Source organism: Odontesthes bonariensis, chromosome 21 (genome assembly GCF_027942865.1).
Source record: "Odontesthes bonariensis isolate fOdoBon6 chromosome 21, fOdoBon6.hap1, whole genome shotgun sequence".
Classification (NCBI taxonomy): Eukaryota; Metazoa; Chordata; class Actinopteri; order Atheriniformes; family Atherinopsidae; genus Odontesthes; species Odontesthes bonariensis.
In genome coordinates this window covers 25,329,759-25,351,301 of record NC_134526.1, presented here as the reverse complement: position 1 = coordinate 25,351,301, position 21,543 = coordinate 25,329,759, and the positions used below count along the sequence as shown (strand labels likewise).

General features: G+C 43.1%; 2 protein-coding genes across 2 annotated transcripts; both read left to right on the top strand.

Moving 5' to 3' along the window:
- The first annotated feature begins 1,748 nt into the window (after nucleotides 1–1,748).
- On the top strand, nucleotides 1,749–3,700 carry trappc5 (trafficking protein particle complex subunit 5). The gene is made up of 3 exons (XM_075453461.1): nucleotides 1,749–1,857; nucleotides 2,674–2,946; nucleotides 3,021–3,700. The coding sequence occupies exons 2-3, from the start codon at nucleotides 2,677–2,679 to the stop codon at nucleotides 3,315–3,317; spliced, it is 567 nt and encodes a 188-aa protein (XP_075309576.1). The 5' UTR covers nucleotides 1,749–1,857; nucleotides 2,674–2,676; the 3' UTR covers nucleotides 3,318–3,700.
- Nucleotides 3,701–8,062: 4,362 nt separating this feature from the next.
- On the top strand, nucleotides 8,063–18,643 carry mcoln1b (mucolipin TRP cation channel 1b). Its single transcript, XM_075454452.1, has 13 exons — nucleotides 8,063–8,280; nucleotides 8,799–9,043; nucleotides 9,138–9,299; nucleotides 10,905–11,061; nucleotides 11,530–11,611; nucleotides 11,713–11,809; nucleotides 12,947–13,046; nucleotides 13,145–13,251; nucleotides 13,804–13,953; nucleotides 14,070–14,171; nucleotides 14,270–14,392; nucleotides 14,758–14,964; nucleotides 16,363–18,643. The coding sequence occupies exons 1-13, from the start codon at nucleotides 8,238–8,240 to the stop codon at nucleotides 16,495–16,497; spliced, it is 1,710 nt and encodes a 569-aa protein (XP_075310567.1). The 5' UTR covers nucleotides 8,063–8,237; the 3' UTR covers nucleotides 16,498–18,643.
- Nucleotides 18,644–21,543: the final 2,900 nt, after the last annotated feature.

The following is a 21,543-nucleotide window of genomic DNA, read 5'->3' as shown; positions in this document are numbered from 1 at the left end:
CTGAGGCAATCTATTGCGCTTGTTAATTGTCATAAATGCAAAGCTAAGCTGCAAAACTGAGGAAGTCCCTAAACCATGAATAATATCTGTTCCTTTGGCAGTGACAGAAATATACATGCACACTGAGGCAATCCTCGTATTGATGAGGAACACATCACTGACAGATTTTTACAGAATGCTGTTCCCACATTCGGAGTCATGTGTACACAGTGTCCGAAAGTCAGCACATACGTGATGAGAAGAATAGGAAGTAAACGCAGCCCAGGGGACAGAAAATTCCACTCAGTAGGCCTGGGATGCAGACAGCAAAGATCAAATATGTGACAACTGTAATTTATCATAATGACCTTTTTATGAGGAAGAACCACAGAAAAAGGGATGTTTGTGAGAGTAAACACATGTCTCTTGAAATGTGAGGCAAAACTAAAATTGGCATGCTGGCCTCTTAGGAACAGGTATAACTCATGACATTGACAGGGTGGTTGCTGGATGGGTGGTAAGTTAAAGGGATATTTTGCCTCTTTTGACATGAAGCTGTATGACATCCCATATTAGCAATATAATTTATTAAATTTGACTTACGCCCACAAAAATAAAGCGTTTTGCTTCTCAAAACAATATGCGTTTTGCATCACACGATCTTTCAACAGAAAAAGTCAGACCTCACAATCGCTTGGCACTATTTTCTTTCCCTTCATGTCAATGCTTTAGCCACCTGCCGACAGCCCCTGTTACGGTGTTTACTGCTCGGAAGCAGGGGACTGCTCGGTCTGCACGGCAGCGCGCAGTGATACGAAGGGAGAGAAAATAGCGCCAAGCGATTGTGAGGTCTGACTTTTTCCTGAATAACGATTTTGTGATGCAAACGTATTACTCTTTTGAACGCATATTGTTTTGAGAAGCAAAACGCTTTATTTTTTTGACCCCAGCAAACTAGCTCACAGGACGCAGTAGGAGGTAAGTCAAATTTAATAAATGATATTGCTAAAATGGGATGTCATACAGCTTCATGTCAAAAGAGGCGAACTATCCCTTTAAGTTAAGGTGGAGATGAGTTTCAGCAGATTGAAATGACTGCTTTGGAAATGTCCGGTGTTGTGCCGAGAAGTGCATGCCTGCCGAGAAATGCATCCCCCATTCGCGGGAGCGCGCGTAAACAGTTTCAGGCGTGTGGATTATTACATTTTTCTAATAAAGTTACAGTGCTGATATTGAGCTGACAATGTTTTTTCATTCGTTCATCTTTTTTCTTCATGTAGATGAATAATACATGTACAGTACACTTATGATAATCCCACAATTGTACAGTTTAGAGCATCCCTTACACCTATTATTATATTATTGTACAAATATTACAAAGTAAGGGCCGTGACTAACACTTTTGCAGTAAGCCAGAAAGCCGGTTGGAGACATTTTCTATGAATATCAATCTTTACTCAGTGTAGCCCAGATAAAATAATCCAAAAATGAACCTAGAACTATGAAATTTGACTATTTTTAAATTTAATTTTAGAGACAATTTTGGACTTGTTGAAATTCACATCTGTTAATTTAATCGGGTAAACAAATTCTAATGTAGTTATTCCATTCCAGACTCTCTTTAAAGCAGGGGACCAGCAGAGGATGCATTTCTCAGCAGGCATACACTTTTCGGCATAACACCGGTCGGACCGATTCTTACATAAAGACGAATCCCAAATGAAGATGACATGGAAAAAAACAGCACAAAAAAACAGCTAAGTGTGCGGCACAGGCTCCGGTACACTAGGTGGCGGAATGCAATTTAAATGCTGTTAACGAAGAAGAAGAAGCAGGGGTAATAAAGGCTACACCGTCGCTGTTTTAGCCTCCAACAAGGTGCGTCTATGTAAAGATTCCACATTGAGAAAATTGATTAATGGACACAAAATGTTGTTTAGTCTCTATTGCATATGTTTCTACTCGCATACAGACATCTTTAACGGAAGCACCGAGCTAACATTTGTAGCTACATGCTAACAGCTATTTGCAATCAGCTGTTCGCTCGGTTTGAAACTGAACTTAGGTTAAAAAAACAAAAGGGGGCTCAGTCGGTCCAGTGTATTTCCTCAAACTTGCCGAAGATTAAACGTGTGTAAGCGTGAAACTACGCTAAATTTCAGTATTTTTTGACGCAGTTGGTGGCAGCGGAGTGGAGCCCGTTCATAACAATTAGCTACAAATTTGTTTCGATTATTTTTGTGTTGTGACTCGTTAATAACACGAATACTGCTTTATTAACAGTTTTGGGTACATTAGATCATCATCTCCAACTTCTACGTATGCTTTCTGTTTTTAATGTTATCTAATCGAGCAAATTGAGTTTTTTTTTTTTTTTTTTTTTAGTTGCCAAATAGATTTTATTTGTTGCACTCTCACGCCCATTATTTCTTGTCCCGGAAAACATTTCACATACAAATGGAAAGGGCCAAAAAAAGTGAAGCATATAGGCAGAAAAAACTTTATGTCAGAGTCTGTGACAAATGGCTGATCCTTTAAACTGCTTAAACCACTTACCCATGATTCACAGCTGACCGCTTTGACTTGGGAGTTTGAAGTCATTTGCACTCTCAAGTCTCAGCAACAGTAAACCAACAACGCCACTAAATTCTCTGTGACGCTCATTTATGTGCGCCCGATGTCGGCCCCCAACAGAAAATGGACACGCGGTTCACTCGAGGGAAATCCACCATCTTGGAGCGACCCCTGACCCGACCCAAGACCGAAGTGAGTCTGAGCGCCTTCGCCCTCCTCTTCTCGGAGATGGTGCAGTACTGCCAGAGCCGCGTGTACTCTGTGTCCGAGCTGCAGACGCGCCTGGCGGACATGGGTCAGAGCGTGGGAGCCAGCATGCTGGACGTGCTGGTGCTGAGGGAGAAGAACGGCAAGAGGGAGACCAAACTGCTCAACATGCTGCTCTTCATCAAGGTGCGCAAAGGGAAAGGAGGCGACTGGGATTGATTGACTTGGTGACAAAGCTAACGGCCGTCTCTTTCTTTCAGGTGAACGTGTGGAAGTCCCTGTTTGGTAAGGAGGCTGACAAGCTGGAGCAGGCCAACGACGACGACAAGACGTACTACATCATAGAGAAAGATCCGCTGATCAACGCGTACATCTCCGTCCCCAAGGAGAACAGCAGCTTGAACTGCGCCGCCTTCACCGCCGGCATCGTGGAGGCCGTCCTCACACACAGCGGCTTCCCCGCTAAGGTCACCGCTCACTGGCACAAAGGCACCACGCTGATGATAAAGTTTAACGAGTCGGTCATAGCCAGAGACAAGGCTTTGGATGGCCGGTAAGACCTGCCGAGGGTGAGTGGATACATGAATCGATGGGAGATGAGGAGAAATCGTCCAGGTTCGGGCTAGTGTTTGTTCCTCGTGTGCGGATGACTGTGACTGAATATCCTTCTGATAACTGACGGGACCGGACGGCTTTGCTGCACCGAGCCACGAGTAGAGCAGAAACGGTGCGGCCTGTGGATCGTCTCTGTCCCGTCGAACCTCCCGAAGTGGCCCGAAATCGTTTTAGTTTCCAACACTCACTAACATTTACTCACAGTTCCTAAAAGATAAATGTGTCCGATAAGAACACTACCTGGCCAAAACACGAGTCGCCCCCTCTAAATACTCTGCTGGACCACTTCTGATCTAATTTCAATAAACTGATGCAGTGTCACAAAGTGTGTTTCCGTCCGGAGTTGAATTAGTTTTGAGCACGTCTCTTCTCCAGCACATCGCAAAGATTCTGACGGCATTTCCTTCCTGGGTGATGATGTTTCACCCCCACCCCGGCCAGGTTTTGATAATCAGTTTGAGTGGTCTCCGTAATCTCCTCAGCTGCTAAGTTTGATGGATTCAGAGCTAATCATTTCTCTACCGGAGTAGCATTTTCTATACGGCCCCAGGATGTGTCCTCAGACGTGGTCGCTGAGTGACTGAGAAGCTCCTCACTGCATCAGTTGGAGTTGCCAGCTGAAACATAATCACTGCAGTCCTTTTGCAGTCAGCCTGCTTAAATCCAGGTGACTGCTTACTTCTTTGTTTGGCCAGGTAGTGTGATTTTTCTGACTTTCAACGGGTCACCGTGCTGTAAATAAATGCTGTAACTTTTTTGGCTATTTTGCACCCTTTTTCGATGCGTTATGAAATGAAACAATGAATCCAATGGCTTGATAGTGAAAATTAAATGAGCGCAGAGGCTCGGCTGATTAACAATCTCACACATTATGGCCCAGATGTTATTTTGCTTCATTCCAGTTCAACTTACTTTACAGGCCGCTCTCCCGCCTGTAAAGTAGACTGATGATGTGGGCTGTAGCTAACACTGAGATCATGGCATGCAGTATAAATACCTGATTACTGTGTGTCATTTATTGGGAGTGTATGCAAATGTGAGGCATTTGTTTTCGTGTGGGAGTATACAAATAAAGAAGAAAAAAAAGCTATGAAATGGTTGTTTTTTTTGGTTGTAGGTGAGACCTACTTTCGAGTGATGAAAATGATCTGCCAACAATGAAACCTGCCAACAACCTCCTCTGAAACGCAGTGAATAACACTGCTGAAGGACACCCACAGGAAATACTAACATGGTTTAGTTAAAGAAAGATAATCACCTGTTCATACTATAATTAGGCTATTATTTCTTATGCGTTCATGTGAAAGCTGAATTTTTTTTTTTTTATTGATCTGGGGCTGATTTTGAACGTAAAGTGATTATTTTCCCTAAGGACTAATTAGCTGATTTATTTTCAATTCATTTTTTTATTTATATAGCGCCAAATACAACAAATGTCATCTCAAGCCACTTAGATAGTAAGTCCAATTCAAGCCAATTGGAATTCAATTAATTAATAATAATCATAATTCATAAAATAATCCAATTCGTTCATATAGAGCCAATTCAAAAACAATTTCCTAGCTAAGAAAACCAACAGATTGCACTGAAAACTTTTTGTTTTTCGGTCCAATCTCCCGGCCTGAGGCGACTGTGGAGAGAAACGACTCCCTTTTAACAGGAAGAAACCTCTGGCAGAACCAGACTCAGGAAGGGTGGCCATCCGCCTCGACCAGCTGGGGTTTGAGAAGACAGAAAGGGGGGGGGGGGGGCGGCGGCACTGTAACACCATTCAAAGGATATCTGTTGGAACAGGGAAACACGAGTTAATGACCACAATAATGTCACATATACATAAAGAGAGTAAAGTGAGGAAAGGTGTGACAGATGAGGCCCCCAGCAGTCTAGGCCTATAGCAGCTTAACTATGGGATGTTTCAGGATTACCTGAGCCATCCCTATTCAAGGTAAACACAAGAAACTTGTGCTAACGAAAATAAATAAAGGACCAGACTCAGTGAGTAATTCCCTATACTCCCTATATAGATCCATATATAGAACCATCTTTTACAGCCACAAGCTACCTCAGCCTCTCACCAAATGCACAGCAGTCACAGCGGGGTGGGGATGCAAACCCTGGTTCGGGTAGGGGGAGAAATAAAAGAGGTAAGATAAGCGGGAATGGGATTCAAACCCTGGTTCGGGTAGGGGGTAATGAAAGTATAGAGGGTGCCAGAGGTGGAGGCAGGACAAGACACACTAGCAGATTCAGCAGACAAACTCACCTAAACAGTCCTATAATCACTAAAAATACCAGCAAAAACAAAGCCATACAACTCACTCTCACCAACTGCACACCAGTCACAGCGGGGTGGGGATGCAAACCCTGGTTCGGGTAGAGGGAGAAATAAAAGAGGTAAGATAGGCAGGAATGGGATTCAAACCCTGGTTCGGGTAGGGGGTAATGAAAGTATAGAGGGTGTATATCTCCCATCAATTATTTGTTTGGTTTTTAAAAATTCTAAAATTGGTGAATAATATTGTCGAAAGTGCTACAATACTATATAAATGCTTGCTGTTATCTGTCGATTGGACTTTATGATAAACGGACCAATCAGTTCGGCCAAACTGTTTGGTTTCTTAACTCTTAAAAAGGTTTCGGTTTTCTAAATTCTTTAGATGTTTCTAGGGCAAATGTATTAGTGAAGTAATTAGCGACTACAGGCCACCAGACAAATGGAATGACTTCCAATTTATTGTATTTCCGTTTCCGATACGATGGATTTGAAGAAGCGGACATAAGGACTCACTCATTTGTGCTTTAGTACAATTAAAAGTCCTTAATTATCTTCCATCACAGTCAAAGTGAGAAAGTGGCCTATTGTGTTTAAATCCAGGACAAAAGAGAGTCTTGAGTTCATAGCCAGGTGAAGCTTTGCTCTGCTGCACTCGTCAGCTAAATGAAGTCTCACATTCTTTATTCTTCCATCTGTCATTGTCAGATAAATGGAGTGATTTCCCAACGCTTGCTTTAATCTTTCTGACATAAATCAGTGGCCTCGGCTGCACTGGCAACCCAACATAGATCAACCCAGTAAATGCTACAGAATGACCACTACTGTCTGTGAGAATGAACCAAAATAATCAGACGTTAATCATTCTCTGAAGTTAAATTGAACTCTTGGTGATGTTTTAATTTTGTTACAAATTGGTGCGTTTTAAGGCAGGTGTGCCCTTTTTGTCCCCAAGGTGTCACAATCTCCTGAGGTCTCAGTGAAGTGGCTGCGGCACGCTTGAGTCTAAATACGACGGACACGTTACAACACTTCGGTTTTATACCATGAGTTCACAGCACTTTTCGTGGCAACTGGTTTTATGGCGTGGGCTGATCAGCTCAACACACTCTTTCATGGGTGTCTTTATTGAAACGTGCCCTCAAGCGTCGGGGTACCCTGAAAATTTCTATTTGGAACCGAAGTAAATATACGATAAAAAGCCCAATGATGTGATCAGACCAAATGAAAAATGAGTTTGCGTCAGCTCGAGTAAAATAAAGCTTACAACTTGAGCGAACAATTTCCTAGAGAGAACCAGCAATGGATATGACGGACTACCAGGTAAGTCACAGAAGTATAAATTTGTTACTTGGTTTCAGTTGTTGCTGCAAGCTGCAAAAATACTCCCAAACTTGTGCAAGTAACACAAAGCGTGCATGCCTTTTATGTTTGGCCTGAATACACCATGAGAGCTCACACCAGCGCACCCTGCAAACAGGAGCTCAGACTACCACACACCAAACGGATAGAAAAAACATTGACAGGCAGCTTTACCCTGAAAAACTTTCCTTTCCCTGACCAAGAACAGCTGCTATGACGTGTCTTTTAGGAGCAATCTTGTCGTGAGTCCTGTTGAACTGTTCCGGGTTGTTAAAACCAAACACCACTCGTACAAAGGCTGAAGTCCTGTGCAGACTGGCAGCTTTATTCAGCAGTTACATTCAGGTCATAATTCAGCCGCTCCCGCTCATATGTGAAACATTCATCCAAAGTTTGTTTGGTTGCTGCTGATGGTGCACTCAGTTAAAAACTGGAAATTGTCATTTCCAACTTTCTGACAAGGGTGGAGGGGGTTGAAGAACGCCTGTTAAAAGTCAGATCTGTCAGTACTCCGTAAAACAGTATTACCAGTTTCTATGTCTTCAGTTATGAGAGGTACGTAACTGCTGTTGAGAATTGGATCTTCATAAAAAAAGCAAAAAGCTAGAGCAAAGGAGTTTGTGCCATAAGATATATATTATAAATGTTTGCTCTCAACCACAGGAAAATGATAGATTCAATTTATTCTATCAAATATGTCCCCCTCTAACATCTAAATGGATATCTTTTAATGATGCATTGTAAGAAAAAAATGCGTAATTAATGTCAATAATGCATAATTACAACACATTTCACTTGCTAAGTAATCTATTTACGGGAGATTTAAACTATTTGAATAACCCCATGTATCAAAGTGTCGACCGAGAGGTCCACGAGCTCAGCGGATCTAAAATCTTGGCAGCAGCCCTGCTGATAATGTGCTTATCTTCTAATCCTCAGCACCGTGTGTTCATCTGTCTTCATCATAAATGATAGAAACGCTCTCTGGAGCGCTCTTCCCGGCAGGGCTCTCGTTTTTCCCGGCAGCAGCGCGCATCCCGTCTGTCACGTGGTGGCGTCGTCACGTGGCCATCAGGAAACTGCGATGTGTTTACCTATGTGTCATCCATCCACTGCGACACCGAGCGTCCCGCATCTGCGAGGAGAGCCGACGCGCTGTCATCAGATGAATCCGGTGTCTTCGTGCTGCTGAGGCCAACCCCACCCGCCCCTCTCCATCACCCCCAGCATGGCGTCCTCCAGTCACACCTGCATCCAAGACAACGCCACAGGTTCGTCAGTGCATCGTCTTCTTGACGGCGTTGACGAGCCGGTGTGTGTTTGTTTCTCTGCGCCAGAAACATTTGGCGTGATTCTCCATGCGCTTCGGGATTTTACGCAAAATCCCCCAGAGAACGTTGCCGGCCTCTTATTTTTTTCTTTCTCTGCATCGCTGCTCATTGTCCGGTTTGCGTGTGCAGGTGTTTTTTATTTTTTATTTTTTATCTTACTGCTGTATTCTGTAATCTGACAATGTGGGCTCGATGCGCGTGGAATCTACAACCTCCTGATCCATGGCGTAAAAACGCAAGCGGCTAGAAATTGAATTAAGATTGTTTTGTTGTGAAAACACTGCCTCTTGCATGATGGGAAGTGCAGGATTGAGAGCTTTTAGAGTGGTGCGCGCAGACTCAGCTGCTTTGATTGCGATCATGTGATGTCCTTTCTGAAAGTGCCCGAGTGCCCCCTATCGCCAACACTCCCCCACCCCCACCCAAAACAAATCACTGAATTTCTTTGTATTTCTTAGAGAAGGACAAGCTGCTCTCCTCCGTTTCCAGTTATGGGTCCCAGGATGTGCTGGGAGGTGGGAGCCCCCGTCCCCCTTGCCTGGTGGGCTCTGAGCTCCCCCTGCACCTTGAAGAAGAAGAGGAGGCCCTGCGAAGGAAACTGAAGTACTTCTTCATGAGCCCTTGTGATAAGTATCACGCTAAGGGACGCAAGCCGTTCAAACTGGGCCTGCAGCTGCTTAAAATCATCATCGTGACTGTTCAGGTGAGTGTGGCAACCTATACGACTCACATGTTCGTTTGTGTCCCAGCTAATCGTACTTCATTTGGCTTGTTTTGTGTGTGCCTCTGCCTCTCAGTTGGTGCTTTTTGGACTCAGCAACCAGATGGTTGTGACATTCAAAGAGGAAAACACAGCAGCATTCAAGCACCTCTTCCTCAAGGGTTACCAGGACAACGCTGCTCAGGCTGTCCACACGCAGGCGGAGCTGTACAGCCGAATTCACTTTGCAATACAGCAGGTAGCCTTTGGATTATTAAAAAGAGAGCGAAGTATGTTTCATTTGAAGAATTTAAAGCAATTTAACACAATTTTGTGTGAAAGTCACCCCTGATGTCTTTATATTTTGCCTCCAAGCAGCCAGGCTTTTTGTTTTTAATCTTTCAAAGTGGTCGTCAGCAACAGCTCTCCAGGCTTTTTGAAGGTCTTTCGAAGTTTTTCTGTGGACATTGGCCGCTTTTTCACACGTTTTCAGTCCAGTCCTTGCACCTGATCGTTTTCAGAGGAATCAGTTTGTTTTTACTAGTTAAACCACCAGGTCCCGCACTCAAGGGGTTGCAAAAAACTATGATAAATAGTATCTTCAGGCACTTTGTTACAGGCAGCCTCTCGGAAAATTTGAGTAATTTATTCCTATATATTCAGCTGCATCTGCAAAAAAAAGGGCCAAAGATAACACAGTTTTCCAGATGGAAAATAGTCATTTGGCACCAACGAGGTGATTCCCAAAGAGCCATTAGCTGAAAACCTGGCCTATCTCAGCAGGGTGCGCAGTGTGTCTTTGAAGTGTCAGATTGAGAAAAAAACTATCTGAAGCATGATGAACAGTATCTGAAGGCAATGTCCTTAAGAAAGAGGGAAAAAAACAGCGTAGACCTGACACAGGACCTGAGAGATGCAGCTGGACCTTCAGCTGATCCATCTGCTGTTATCTGAGCCCTCATCAGAAATGGGCTCCATGGAAGGGTGGCTGTCAAGAAGCCGTTCTTAAAGGGATAGTTCGCCTCTTTTGACATGAAGCTGTATGACATCCCATACTAGCAATATTATTTATGAACATTTTCTTACCTCCTGCTGTGTACTATGAGTTCCAGCCTTGTTTTGGCGTTGATGAAGGTTGTCCGGCTAGTTGGCTGGGGCCACAAAAATAAAGCGTTTTGCTTCTCAAAACAATATGCGTTCAAAAGAGTAATACATTTGCAATCAGAAAATAGGGCCAAGCGATTGTGAGGTCTGACTCTTTCCTGCACAACGATTTTGTGATGTAAATAATTTTGTGACGCATATTGTTTTGAGAAGCAAAACGCTTAATTTTGTGGCCCCAGCCAACTAGCCGGACTACCTTCGTCAACACCAAAACTCGGCTGGAACTCGGCTCACAGTACGCAGCGGGGGGTAAGTCAACGTTCAGAAATAATATTGCTCGTATGGGATGTCATACAGCTTCATGTCAAAAGAGGCAAACTATCCCTTTAAGGAAGGGAAACGGGGAGAAAAGGCTGAGGGATGCCAAATGACACAACATTAAAACCTCAACATTACTAAAGCAGTGTAGGATGAACTTGACAGAGAACAGAACAAAAATGCAGTCGACATCCAAAGAAGAGCTTTGGGATGTCCTTCATGAAGCCTGGAGAACTATTCCTGAAGACTACTTAAAGAAATGACAAGAAAGCTTGTCTAAGAGTTGCTGCCAAGAGTTAAGTTCAGGCTGTGTTGAAGAATAAAGGTGCTCATATTTCCCATTTTCCTGGCAAAATATACAGAAATGAGGGTTGGTTTCAGACTTTTGGGCAATGCTTTTAAGAACTTTTCCTTTTTGCTGCGCTGCTCTTTTTCTCTGCAGTATTTGTCTCTGCCTGAGATCGCGCTTGGCCGATACGCGTACGTGATGGGCGTTGGTGTCGATGGAAGTGCACTCTCCCTCTGCCAGAGGTACTTCAGGAACGGCACCATCGACCCCGTCAATGACACGTTTGACATCGACCCCCGTGTGGTCACAGGTGGGAACGGCTTTCTTTTCTTTGATTCAAAGCCCGGCGTTATTCCCATCCTACCGGGGTTTTCTGAGGCTGTTTCCATGCTCCCGGTGTCGAGAGCTGCTCTGAAACCGCGTCCTATACTTTGAACCACTTTGAATATGTGCTGTCAGTGGAAACACAGTTTACCCCCTTTTTTTTTTTTTTTTTCCTCTAACGGCAACAAACTGGATGTTTTCTTGGGAAAGGACTTGTTTGCGTACATCTGCTGATTTGCCAGAGGCTGTTATTAGTGCACGATAAGTGGTTAAAATAAGAGAAAGCTGATAAAAGCCTTAATGCTCAGCTCCATGAGGCCGGTTCTGCATTTAGATGCTATGAGGAAGTGTGGGAACGTGATGTGGAAAATTACTCGTATGGGCTTTGAAACATCACTTCCTTGTGTGGTACATTTCGGTTCCTTCACGGCTATTTTCTGATTTCATTTTCCAGTTTGCGTCGGGCTGAATCCTCCCTCGTACACTTCTGCTCCAGGAAACAGTGACTACAAGAATTTCACTCTGGAGTTTTATAGGTTAGATGTTTTGTCTTATTGTCGCTTTAATTGCCCTCTCCAGGTTTGGCTGTGTACGCTGAAATCTCAGCGAATCTATTTGTTGTGTACTTTGTCTCCAGGCTGATCAATGTAACGATTGACTTCCAGCTGAAGGCTATCAACATCCAGACCATAATAAACAATGAAATCCCGGACTGCTACACCTTTGCCATCACGGTGAGCTTGCTCTTCATGATTGCATCCCAGTGCAGTGCAAAGCAGATTGTGTTCTTATTTGTCTGCACACACAATCCCACGACTGTGTCGTTTCCTTATAGAGCAGCTCACCTACCTAGTTCATGTCTGGGGTTGCCTTGAACAGTTCACCTGAAAACGTATATTCATTCAATCCTTCAAAATAATAAAGCACTGCGCCAAATAGTTTTTTTTATTTATATATTCACAACAAATGTCATCTTAGATTAAAAAATTGAATGACAACTCCAAATAAATACGGTCCAATCCATTTCTGATCCAATATTGTCATTGTCGTTATTTGAATCCATTAAAGCTAATGGATTATAATACTGTTCAGTCCAATTCATTCCAATCTAGTTCAGTTTAAATTCATCATAATCTGATTCAAACCAATTCATTCTGAATAAAAGATCTAAACAAATTGACCAAAAACGAACTTAAACAATTCATTGCAATTCAATTGAGTCCAATTTATTATAAGCCAATTGAATCCAACACATTATAATCAAGTTCAAACCAGTTAGTTCAGTTCCAATCAGATCCAGTTCATCATAATCCAATTCATTACTATCCTATATGGATATTATTATTGTACTAAGTTTAAACCAGTTCATTATAATCAAGTTTAAACATATTCAGTGTAATCCAGAATGGTCCAATTCATTACAGTCCAATTCACCATTGTCCAGTTCAATCTGATTCATTATGATCAAGGTCAAACCAGTTCATTACAGTCCACATGATCCATTTCATTATAATCCAATTCTGTACGGTTCATTATTTTCCCATTTAAGTAACATCAATAATCAAGTTCAAACCAATTTCATTATAATTTAATTTGATTCATTTTTAAACTAATTAATCACAATTACAATAGAAACCATAATTCCTTTTTGGGAGTGTTGATAATCAAAATACCTTTGAAAATTAGATTTTATCTGGTCAAACTTTGAGTTCTTAAATAAAGATTTAAAAAGGCTGCGACTTAATAGAAGTAAGTTGAAAAGGTAATTAAGACATTAACATTTAGCAAAGATAATATTTGTATTCAAGACAATGCCGTTGACTTAACATTTTCATACCCGGTTGTTGATCTGTTTTTGTATGTGCTCTCAGATCGTCATGGACAACAGGGCGCACAGCGGCAAAGTCCGGATCAGTCTGCTGAACCAGGCCTCCATAAAAGAGTGCAAAGACCCCAACGTGTCCGGACATGGTGAGTGACTGGTGGAGGAGTGGGTGACTCGTTCATTAGTCCTCACTTGATTGCCTTAATCGTCTGTGATCCCTCCTGTTTCTGTCCTCATCTGTCAGCGGAGAACTACGCGCGAGAGCTTTTTGATGTGTTGGTGGCGATCGTCTGCCTGTTGTCTCTGTTGCTCTGCGGCCGCTCCATCCTCCGAGGAATCCTCCTGCAGCACGTAAGGACGACAGAACACTTCCACTCGATGTCAGATTGTTGTTTTGTCCATGTGAATGCATGGGAACCAAAGCTCCTCTGTTGGCATTTTAGTTTAAACGGAAATGCCACCGTTACATGAGTGGATATTATGTGAAACATTTGGCTGTAATGTGTGTATTATGTTATCTGCGTGTTTGTGCTCAAGGGCCTGGTTCCGCTGCTAGTGGTCGAAATCTCCACAGTGTAACGTTTATCTGGAAAGTTGTGAATGGATTTTAAAGCAACACTGGATGCCTTTTTTTTTTTTTACCCTTAACACTATGCGCTTCTTACTCATTTCGAAGTAATTCGAGGTCTCCCAGGTGGTAGCATCATGCTACATTGTCTCTTGAAAGCTTTGGTGGTCTCTGGAGGTGTCTTTGTCAGTCTCCTCAGCACGACAAAACAAATTCATGTGTGTAGCTGTGCATAAGGAGGGCTCAGATTACATCGCACAGCTGTAGGGGGATCCCCTGGTGATGATTTCATCAGAATGTCAGCTGATCGTGTTTCCCCCCCACCCCTTCCCCAGGAGTACGTGCAGTTTTTTAAACACAAACTTGGCCGCAGTGTGAGCTGGGGAGACAGAATGGAGTTCATCAACGGCTGGTACATCCTTCTCGTTGTCAGCGACATGTTCACCATCATCGGCAGCTTCATCAAAATTGGGATCGAGTCCAAGGTGAGCATGGCGCGCTGTCTGTAAGGTTCCTTGCGACTCCTGACACCGTGTTAGAACTTGGAGCAGCAGAATACTCTGTTTATTGCCTGATTATTGCCGTCTCTCCGGTGATGTAGAACCTGTCATCCTATGACGTGTGTGGTATCCTGCTGGGAACGTCCACTCTGCTGGTGTGGGTGGGAGTCATCCGCTACCTCAGCTTCTTTCAGAAATACAATGTGCGTGAGGCCCTCTCGCCAAAATACCTTTTTATTTCATCCCACGTGCGTGACTATAATCTGCTTTTTGCTGACTTGGCCTCCTCTTTTACCCGCAGATCTTGATTGTGACTCTAAGAGCTGCTTTTCCGAATGTTATCCGCTTCTGTTGCTGTGCGGCTGCTATTTATTTGGGATACTGCTTCTGTGGATGGATTGTCCTGGGGCCCTATCACACCAAGGTAGCGCACACACTCTGCATTGCCTGTAACCGGGTGTGAGTCATTCAGACTAAAAGTACAGTTCTATGAAGAAGAAAAAAACACAGTCAAATATAAACTACAGAATCAAGAGGGTTACTTAGTTGGTGTACAATGTCTGTGCATTTTGGCTCAGTTTTTTTGTCAAAGAACTGATGCCACAGTGTAATAAGTGTAATATGTTATGTGCTGTTGTTTCATCTGAGGTTGTATTTACCTCATTTTTCTTGTCGTTTTGTTGCTGTGTAACTATTGAGAGAAGAAAACCGATTAGGTATGAATCGCGACGACGCTCTGTTTACAGTTTTTTTTGCCCTTTCCAACCTAAATTCCCCTCGCCTTCACAGTTTCGCTCCCTGTCCACGGTGTCAGAGTGCCTGTTTTCTCTGATCAACGGGGACGACATGTTCGTAACATTCTCCGAGATGGAACAGAGCGGCACGCTCGTGTGGATCTTCAGCCAGGTCTATCTTTACACCTTCATCTCGCTCTTCATCTACATGGTGCTGTCCCTCTTCATCGCACTCATCACCGGAGCCTACGACACCATCATGGTAAAGTGACTGCTTTTGGGTTGATTTTGTTCAGCACTCGTTTGTGTGATTTTTTTTTTTTTTTTTTCGCCACGCTAGTGGCTTGAAGGGTGGTGGTGTCGGCCCGTTTGTCAGTCCGATCACCACTTTACTCCCGACTGAAGTATCTCAACAACGTCCCATCAGTCTTAGTTGTACTGTGTGTTTTCAGCTGGTTTATGTAATGTTTTACATTTTGAGACAATTAAAGACCGTCTGGTCCCTCGCGGGTCTTAACTTTAGGTAAATACAACTTAAGTATGAACATTACCCGACAATTACACACAAAAACAAAATACAGAAGCAGTGAGGGAAAAACTCCATTGTTCAGGAGATGAAGTATCAAGTTAAGTTGCAATAACCTGAAGTCATTTAAGTACAAAGTAATAGTACAGGTCCCCTCCTCTTTACGTTGCTGAACGTTGCTTCAGTTCCTTCAGCTCATTGAGGTTTGCACCTTGATTCTTTTCTTTTTCAGACATTCTGTTGTAGGTTTGCTGCTGTGTTTTGGATCATTGTTCTGTTGGTGACGCAGTTTCAGCCTAAGCTTTAGCTGTCAGACAGATGGCCTCACATTTGACTCTAGAATGCTTTGGTATACAGAGGACTTCACGATGGACCGATGTGCTGCGTTCGGTGTTCTCCAAACGTGCTGCTGTGCATTATCACCAAACAGCTCCACTTTGGGCTCGTTTGTCCAAAGGACATCGTTCCAGAAGTCTTCAGATGTAACTTTACAAACCGAAGCTGTGCCGCCATGTTCTTTTTAGAGAGAAGAGGCTTTCCAAACCAGCCATACTTGTTCAGTCTTTTTTCTTACTCTACTGTCATGAACTTTAACATTCAACATGCTAACTGAGGCCTGTAGAGTCTGAGATGTAGCTCTCGGGTTTTTGGCAGTTCCTCTGAGCGTTGCACAGTCTGACCTTGCTGGGACGTTCACTCATGGAAAGACTTTTGAATAATCTTACCCATTGTAGAATAATGACCTTATAACCTTTCCCAGATTGATGGGCAGCAACAATTGCTTCTCTAAGATAATTGCTGATGTCTTTCCTCCTTGGCATTGCATTAACACACACCTGAATGCTCCAGACTGCAAATGTCTGCTTTTATGGAGGCGCTCACACTTACTGATGATCAGTTAATCAAGTGCGTTTGATTAGCTGCACCTGGCTGCTACTTGGCATCTTAATTCTTAACCAGTAAGGATGTACGTAGTTATTTTTCCACACTGCTTCTTCATTATGACTCTGTGTTGTTGAAATGAATAACGACGTCACAGTGTTATGTATTGTTGTTCATCTGATTTTGTTTTGTTCCAATCTATTGTGTCACACTGCTATACGGAAAATCTTTAGCTCTCTTTTCTTCCCACAGGCTCAAACACAGGACCAGGTTCGCATCACTGATTTGCACGCATTCATCGCACAGTGCACAGACACGCCCAGTTCTGGCAAGTTCCGTGGCCCTGAGGGGTCTTCCTGCTCCTTCCTGTGCTGCTGTGAGTGGTGAGGAGGAGGAGGAGGACGGGATGAATGCACAGGAGCAGCAACCAGCATGTGTGTGAAAGAGCAAGAGACTCTTGAATTTTATTTTGTGTGTGTGTTTTTCGCCCTCTATCTTTAAAGCACCACATTTCCACTCCAATGACAGCTGATAGCAATTGCACTCCTTTCTCCAGACGCTCAGCAGGGATGATTAACGCCTGGAGAGTGAACTGACTGACCTTGGACCACTGTGTCCGCTGGAGCCCGTGTTTGAATTTTGCATTTGAATTTGTGCCGGATTGGTAGATTGTACTGCACAGTCACAAGCCCAATAACCTGCCTCGGCTTTTGTACTGTATGAATAATTTATTGCCTCTTTTTCGAAATGTCAGATTATTAGAGCTAAGATGACTAGCCACATAATGCCAGTAAACACTCATTCATCGCTGTGGACTGGACCCAGGGTCCACCAAGTAGCATGAAGGCAACTTTTCACTTGAATGATCCACTTTGTCCAGGGTTTATATCAACATTTAATTGTCTACATTGTTACTTAAGCGACTTTTTTGTGCCTCTTGATTTTGTAAATATAAGCCCGCAACTTGTGGGTCTTGGCTGCGGTCGAACTTGCACAAGAGTCAATCAAGCAAGATGAATAAGAGACCAGCCATTATCTTGACGTTTGAATGCATTAGCTTGTGCAGCGTTTTTTTTTTTCTTTCAAGGCTTTTCCTGCACTCCAGTTTAATTTGCTTGCTCCCCATCCCCTTTGTTCTCATCCTCCTGCGGCTGAAAGGAGATGATGGCTGCATGGTGAAGGACAAGCCCCGGAGCCAACCAGTTAACCATCAATATGTATGAACTGTTTCTGCTATCAGGACCCAAGCGACTGTGGGCTCTTAACGCCCTGTGAGACAGAGCATTTTAATGATATTCCTATTGGAAAATTAGGATTGAAACCAATCTCGAGATGTGTTTTCAGGAAGGTGTGCTGCAGAGGAACGTTTCGGGAGAAGCACATTGTGTTAGGCTGAAATACTTTAAAAAAGCAGAGGAGTTGCTGCTGGAGAGGACGTTTATGTTGATCTATTGATTTTTACAACTGTTACACTTAAATCTAAGAATCCACTTTGATTCTGCTCTAACAGGCACCACATCTTCAAGCTAAATGCATACTTGATTCTTCTTTAGCTTTCTTATCCGTTTTAATCAATCCGTCTGTTTTATTCATCTCAAACCAACCTAAATATATGATTTGAAGGTAACCACAGGAAATCACATCAACTCCACCAGACTGCTACTTTGCTAAGTTAGGCTAAGCTAAGCTAGTTTTCCTTTGGGCTGTTCATCGGTTGTTAGGTTTTTCTACACTGTGATTTAATGCCGACTGTCTTATTTGTGCTTTATGACAAGCTCAGCCACTAAGATGTTGAATATCAAAAAGGACTTTTGTGTTCCAACAGCAGAAAATGCTACCATAGCATTTTAGTAAAAAGCTAATTTATAATCTTACCACCTAGCATTATCTAGCTTACTTTAGTTAGTTAATTTTTTTTGTCTCTGTTTTGTTTTATTTCTTTTTTTAGCTAAATTTTTTGGAATTGTTTATCATGGCATTTAACCTTCGTTATTACGGAGGGCGAGCCCCTTTATGCCTTGAAAAATGCTAATAAACCTCTATAATTACAGCACTTTTCAAGATATGATATTCATGATGGAGAGAGATGTCCAAAAATCTGCTTCATCTAACTCAGTTTTCGGCCAAATCTTTTTTTTTCTTCGTAGGGTTGTGTTGTACGTACTGTAGGCGTTTGTTAGAGTTGTGTCAGTATTTTATATTACATTGTGATGCTATGCGTGAAATGATAATGGCTGGGTAAAGGTACCTCTACAAACCGGCACTCCTCCATTCTTTTAGAAAAGGCTCATTTATGTTAAGTGTACTGTTGTTTTCTCTCTCTTCCTTTGGTTGAGAATGCTTCTTTTTTTTTTTTTACTTAAATGCATTGTTTACCATCCATACCAAGGTAGACAATGGTTTTTTATGTTAATGTATAATTATTTATTCTCAATTAGTACTGTTGTACAGGTTAAACTGATTTGACTGCTGCATGGGAGTCATACTGTACATCGCAGTAGAGAAAAGCACTATAAACGAATGCATCTGCTAATGTTTTTGCCTCACTTATGGGAAGGCTCATTGTTGTTGTAACTGTTATGTAGTTACAGTTAATTCTTCCTCTGTTTGTGCGCTTGCAGTTAATTTTTTTTAAATCATTCTTACCTCACTTTGTGAAGAAACGGGTTATAGTCATATACTCACTGTATGTCAAAACAGTCGTGAAGAAATGTGGTGACATCCAGGTATGGGACTTTTTAGAGAACAGCTCTCCTATGTAAAGAGCCCTAAATTGTTCCTGGATGCATTGTGAAGGGCAATATTGAATATTTACATCAATAAAATCTTTTTTTTCAAATAAACGGTCCTAACTTAAAAGCAAGAATAAACAGGAAGTTGCGCTAACGACGTCCTCAAAAACTCAGATTCAGACGGTCAGGTTTTCACACATTACAAACCTGGAGAACCAATCCCATCAGTCTGTCAGAGTTTCTTGTTCATTGCATTATACAGCTAAAAGCCATATGACACCCCTTACTCTTCAATTTGGTTCAATTGTACCTGTGCCTGGTACTTTTTTGGTGCCACTGGACACCACTAGAGGGGGAAAGTGTGCTCTCTCTGCTGCCACCAGCTGCCCTATCACATAAAATCAATACAAGAGAAAGCAGTGCAGAAATTATAGGAAGGAAAAAAAAACGCAGGCAATTTAACGATGTGGAGTAAAACATTACCTGCATTAAAGACAAATAACGCTGAGCAAGGCACTTGACCTTCAAGTCTAGGAGGAGGCCGGATCAGCTGAAGAAACTCATTGTGCATGTCGTAACAAAGAGAAGCACAGGAGCACACAAAGTTCAAAGTAGACATGTGAAGAGGCACTCGCTACTACACTGGAGTGGTTTTGCTGTGTACCTGCATACATTATTCACTGAAGGACGCCAACAAGGCTGACAGGGCAGCACTTAAAGGGAGAGGAACCAGCCAGCCAGCCTCTGGATCTCATCGGGTTTGGGGCTAAAGGTGATTAAACAGTCCCATACAGAAGGCCCACTGTGGTGCAAGGCATTGCAGTTTGCTTGCACTTTGTGAAGTCCCTCCCCAACAGTTATTAATCCCCCAAAACTCATCTGTGCTCCTCATAATTGTACAATTCAATGTTTTTGACATTAGAAAAAAAAAACTCATCGGTTTAGCAAATACTTTGGGTATGACTTTATTTTTTTCTCATTTAGAGAATGGAGGAATCTAAAATTTGGCCACGCCCACATCCCCACCTGCCAGCATCGGCTAGTGGTTAGTAACCTGGTGGCTATCATCTATTCCCTTAGCCAAGCTCAGTCCCTGCAGGTAGTAACTAAAACCTGTTTGCTTGGCTAATGCGAGTCTAGCCAGCTAGCTAGTTAGTGCCTGCTGACTGAGCTGGTCCGACTACTGACGGCTTTGTGGCTAGCACTCACTGGGCCAAGCAGCTACAAGAGTACAAGCTACAAGAGGAGTGCTTCTCACTTTATTGGTTCCCCACAGTGTACGCAAAATAGGTGTACGAAGCGACTCTTTAAATAGGGAAGATTGACTCCTCCAATTTTCTACGTGGAACAGAGGGGCTGTCTGACCTCGCCTTTCTGAGGCTGTAGGCGGTGCTCTGCAGATGCAAAGCTCCGCCATTGCACTGATTGCTGCTTTTGCTCATGATGTGTGGCCCTATGAATCTGTTGACATGGTTGAAAACTTTTACGATTCAAACCCATCTTTGATTTTGTCAACAGAAGAAAAGCCGAAGGGAATCAGAACCTTGGGAGGCCGATCGATTTCTCATTTTCATTTACATTGAAATAATTACAATATTTTGTGAAGAACAGTTTTCACCCACATACAGCAAAAGAACATGCCCTGATGTACGAATTTGGCCCATTCAAGACGTTCTTGTTGCCTTCCTCGTGCACAAGTTGCTTGTCAAAGAACGAAGAAGCATCCTGCATGTTATTGGCATTCTGTGCTGGCACGCTGTGTTCTTTTGGGAGTCCATGTTGTGCACAGAGAGCACCAGCTGCACCGGCGTGTGCTAACCTGCATCTGCCTGGTATTCATTCACTCACACACCCTGTTTCTGACATTATCATATTCGAGTTATTAGAGTGAAGTGTTACGCATGATGATGATACCTCTTTTGCATTTGGAAGCCACTTGTGATAATCTGCAACAGTGTCTGGTGAGATGGGTGTGTCCCACAGTGCCGGCTCCCAGATATTCAGACCCGTGTGCAATCTGACTCTTCAGGCTGGAATAAATTAAAGGAGAGCAAGCCTGTGTCTGCTGCTGTTTTCGAAGGACTAATGTGTTGTGTAAGAGTTTACGAAAGGTAGCAGACTCCTGACTGCAGGCCAGGTTTTTTGGAGGTTGACCGAGCTCCGGCCCTTTTGTGCTCTGACCCCCCCAGCTGGACTGCGAGCTATGCGGAAAAAAACAATGAGATAAATAACACGGGAACTGTGTGCCGGGGTACACGGCCCTGCCCCTTCCTGTCTCCGCTGCTGCTCGCCTCCGCCTGTGTGAAAAAAAACACCTTCCTCCCTTTGTTGCGCCCGTTTGACCGTGCCAATACGTCCATCAGCCTCAAGTCAGCAGGCACCGAAGGGCCCAGTACACACCCTCACCCTCGTCTCCTTTCATGCCTTTTGTACAGTTGCACACACACCTGCATGCATACTCTTCACACGATTATTCAGACTCAACTACAGTATGTTGGTGTCTCATTTTGACCGCCGTACAGTCTGACCAGCTATATGAAACACTGGATTATTTCAGCAGATATTTCTATAAACCAACCAACATCCTGGTATGATTCAGCTAAACGCATCAAATTGTTTAAAAGCAGATGCCACCTTTCAACAAGAAGAAGATGCTAATTTATTTGCGATGCATCCTTTGCGAGCAACGGGCCGAGTGGTC

Coding starts and splice junctions, on each gene's coding strand:
- trappc5 (XM_075453461.1), top strand. CDS start 2,677: ATGGACACGCGGTTCACTCGAGGGAAATCCACCATCTTGGAGCGACCC. Junction 2,947..3,020: donor ACATGCTGCTCTTCATCAAG/GTGCGCAAAGGG, acceptor TCTTTCTTTCAG/GTGAACGTGTGGAAGTCCCT.
- mcoln1b (XM_075454452.1), top strand. CDS start 8,238: ATGGCGTCCTCCAGTCACACCTGCATCCAAGACAACGCCACAG. Junction 8,281..8,798: donor CATCCAAGACAACGCCACAG/GTTCGTCAGTGC, acceptor TGTATTTCTTAG/AGAAGGACAAGCTGCTCTCC. Junction 13,954..14,069: donor AAATTGGGATCGAGTCCAAG/GTGAGCATGGCG, acceptor CCGGTGATGTAG/AACCTGTCATCCTATGACGT.